Source organism: Pinus tabuliformis, chromosome 6 (genome assembly GCF_031772625.1).
Source record: "Pinus tabuliformis cultivar Carrire ecotype Pingquan chromosome 6, CPIR1, whole genome shotgun sequence".
NCBI classification, from domain to species: Eukaryota; Viridiplantae; Streptophyta; class Pinopsida; order Pinales; family Pinaceae; genus Pinus; species Pinus tabuliformis.
In genome coordinates this window covers 30,742,679-30,746,422 of record NC_142292.1, presented here as the reverse complement: position 1 = coordinate 30,746,422, position 3,744 = coordinate 30,742,679, and the positions used below count along the sequence as shown (strand labels likewise).

At 40.2% G+C, this 3,744-nt stretch overlaps 1 protein-coding gene and 1 pseudogene across 1 annotated transcript; both read right to left on the bottom strand.

The window, feature by feature from the left end:
• Positions 1 to 291: 291 nt before the first annotated feature.
• LOC149257066 (uncharacterized) lies at positions 292 to 915 on the bottom strand. Its single transcript, XM_089454019.1, has one exon. It carries the CDS (start codon positions 913 to 915, stop codon positions 292 to 294), a length of 624 nt encoding a protein of 207 aa, XP_089310145.1.
• Positions 916 to 1,498: 583 nt separating this feature from the next.
• Positions 1,499 to 1,909, bottom strand: LOC149257065 (hypersensitive-induced response protein 4 pseudogene; annotated as a pseudogene).
• Between the last annotated feature and the right edge of the window lie 1,835 nt (positions 1,910 to 3,744).

Sequence of the window (3,744 nt, the reverse complement as noted above, 5' to 3'; positions counted from 1 at the left end):
TGAGCTCAGGGGCAAAAACAATTCATGTATTAAAAATACGATCTAAAATAAATGGGAAAAGACTGCTCTTTCTGTTTTGAGCTAAGTATTTATTTAGCCAAGTCATGATGTTGAATGCCTCTTCAGCGTCTTCGTCTTCCTCAAGAGAATCGGGATGATGAGCAAAACCATGGCCATTACGATGTCACTGCAATGCCATAAATGGTCCCTGTCCAGATTTTATGCCGCATATTTTCCTTAGATGAAACGGACGCCTTAAATATTGCAACAACTGCCACGTTACTAATATCTTTAATTCATATGCAAACGGTTCATCTTCCCTTTGGCAAATTTTGAACTTCGAAAACATATGTCATTTGGCAATGGAATGATGGACTCTATTTTAAAAGGTTCACTCATTGATTTGATTTGAACTTCCAAATGAGGATGAAGTTTGTCAAGGCCGATTCCTTCAACATGACAGGTTATAATGGTTATTTCTGGTTGGTCAAAGACAACAAAATCCAAATCGTTGATATCTGTAAAGCAAACCTGTATGTCAACCAAACTTGGGGATGCCCGTTCAATTCTTGATTGGCTTCCAGAGTCTTCCTTCACTACAACTTTTATAGAATAGCTTGTGTTGGGTAGAAGGCCCCTAAGTCGATATTTCCCTGAACTGTCTGTTGTTGTTTCTTCATAATAGCCTTTTGAGAGTGATCTTGCCTCCAAAGAAATGCCTTCCCTGGACTGCCCTGAAAGCGACGTTACAGTTCCCAGAACACTGTAAGCAACGCGATGAGCAACAAATGTCACTTCTTTAACTTCTCCAGATTCTAGTTCTATCGCCGCAATGTATGCCAACGAACCAGAGAGTGATGCGAACAAGAACCACAAATTTATAGACTCTGAGCATGTGATCACAGTAATAACCATGAATGCAGTGCCCAATTGTAACAAGCCACTGTAATGAGCTAGATATAAATGTGATCATCAATTCAGATCGCGTCCACGGAGATGGAGCAAGTGAGATACATAAAATATTGCCTCAGAATCATGGTAATGTGCAATCCAAGTTACACAAGCCACAAAAAATGCGTCAGAATTATGGTGCGATCCATTTCTTTCGGAAATACGATCCACATAAATAGTGCAAGGGAATACATATGGGCCACATAGAGTGTAACAAAGAGCGAGCCTATGAGAGTATATACGAGCCACAAATTATGAATCTAACCACTGAATTATTTAGACAAAGAGATATGTAACCCACAGAGAAATGTATTCAGATCACTGTAATAGACTGCGAGCTTTAGAACATATCACAGTCAAACAAACATGAGCCTTAGAGAATACCAATTTGATACCCAAAATTTAGTCTAGTTCACCAAAAGAGAGGCTACCAGATCAGAAATTCATCCAATAAAGGTCACATGGATATGCTGCGAAGACTTACAAGGGTATATGAGGCTATGAATATTTGATCAAGATCTGGACCTGCAACATCAATTTTCCAGCATCAATTTTCCAGAAGAATTCTCTTTCCCACGCGACCCCTCTCTAACTTCATCCAACACACTTGCAAGTTGAAGTCGTTGAGCTGCATGATCTCATTCATTGCCTTCTGTACTGAAGGATCTGGAACTATATCAACCACAAGTATCTGTTGTATGTTATACCCATATGACCCCATTGCTTTTTCAAGCTCTTCTAACACAACTTTGGCAACATCGCCCTTTTGCTCAAATAATTCATCCAAATTCATCTTTGGAACATTTGCTCGAACCACATCAAACACATAAGCTTGAATTTGTTCTTGAGGATTTTGCAGCTCATAAAATGCATCGTCAGCATTCTGTTTCACAACACGATACTGGATGAAGCAAAATAATTGCACAAAGACATTGTCCTGAAATTTATCTGAAACCATATGACGAAGTCGTTGATAGTAAATTGGACCAATGAATATTTCACAAGTAAGCTCTGTACCAAGGGTGCCACTGTAGAGAACCTCTGTGCCATGATAGTTGAAATCATATGAAGATAAAACTTGACCAAATTCATCAACAGTAGAGTCTGATGTATGCTTTGTTTTCTTTGTGCTTTTACAGAGGTAGGAGCTTGAAGTCGCTGCCAGTTGAAGAGCTGAAGATAAATTACATAATCTAAAACAACACATTAATGATTTCTTCTTCAAAACAGGGTTTTGAAGAAGAATCAATCTCTGACATGAGACGGAGTCTAACATCGGCTCCACTTGGGATGGCAGCTGCCGCTCCGTGGAGGTGCCAAGAACCGCAGAACTTTGGGAGAGCAGACAGTGCCTCCACCCATTGGGCAATGGAGTCATCATCGACACAACTCTTGACTTAATTTTCAAACTGAAACTGAACTCAAACTGATCTGATCTCAAGATTGAAATGACTGAGAAAATGACTTAACAATCTTCAAGCAAACTAAAACAAGATGCTGCCCTTATGGCTGCTTATTTATTTACAAAGCTACCCTACTTTGCTGTACAAACACTAGATCAGGTGATACTAAAATGCCATATTAACCATTCAAGTAAACCTGAAAATGATGCCGGTTGAGAAAGCTGCCACGAAGTCACAGATGCAGTTGTTGGCAGCCCTTCATGCACGTACTGACCCTGGTCACGGAAAAGACAGCCTGATCTGTCAATCAAACTGAAAAACATGTCCATATATGCCGTAATAGGATCACGGAAGCCGGACTCTGTTGGCTGCCCCAACTCTGCAATGCATACTTCCAGCTGCACACTGTCAATGTAAACGACTGTAGGCAATTCTATGATATCTTGTTTCGAATGAGGAAGGATTTCCAAGAACTTTTTAGGGTCTTGGAAATCATATGACTGAATCTGCTCATCGAGACACTGAATCTCCTTTTCGATTCTTTCAACAATTAACTCACACAATTTAGTTTCGAAGACCTTAAAAGATTTCAAGCATTGAAGCAAGGCACTGAAAACATCTTCATTAATTTCAATATCCACTAACCATTCTCTAAATTCGTTTAGAGCTTCACACAGGGCAGGGTTTGCCACATACCCTTCCATTGCATGAATGGATCAGCAAGCACTGGAATGTCTGGATCGCATGGGAGTCGCCAGGTGAATGGTTCAGCCTGCATATGTATCTGACTGCTGTCCACCATCAGCATCAGATCTGCACCTTGATTGCATGTACTGGGACAAGACAATCAACAAATTGAATGTTCTCCCCAGTATGGTCGCCAGTATGTTAGCGCTTGAGATTTCACCTCAGGCTGAGAAAGGTAAACCTCAAGGCTACATCAAACCATTTAGCCTCGTAGCTAGCCCTACGGGGCAGGAGAAGGCTCTCTCCGGTCTATCTCGTGAAATCTTCAATAAAAGAGATGACCAATAAGGTAACACTGATATTAGGCTAGTAAACTGATCAAAAGGGGTTTTTAATAAAATGACGGGGTTTTTCTGGGCTGCATGGGCAAATCACAGCTTGAACAGAGAAATATAATGAACAACACAAATTATCGACTGAGGCAAGGTAGGCAAGAAATTTAGCATCAAATCTAGATTTAAATGGGATGACAAGACTGGTGAGGAGCTGACAAGGGCATAGGAGATGAATCCTTGTCAAACAGAGGAAAACATTAAACATGAACAAACTTATAGGCAGAGCATGGCAGGCATGAATTCTTACCTAAACACTTCATTTGTTCAGTTAGAAATGATCATGTAGTGAAATGGAACATAACAGATTA

Coding starts and splice junctions, on each gene's coding strand:
- LOC149257066 (XM_089454019.1), bottom strand. CDS start 915: ATGGTTATTACTGTGATCACATGCTCAGAGTCTATAAATTTGTGGTTC.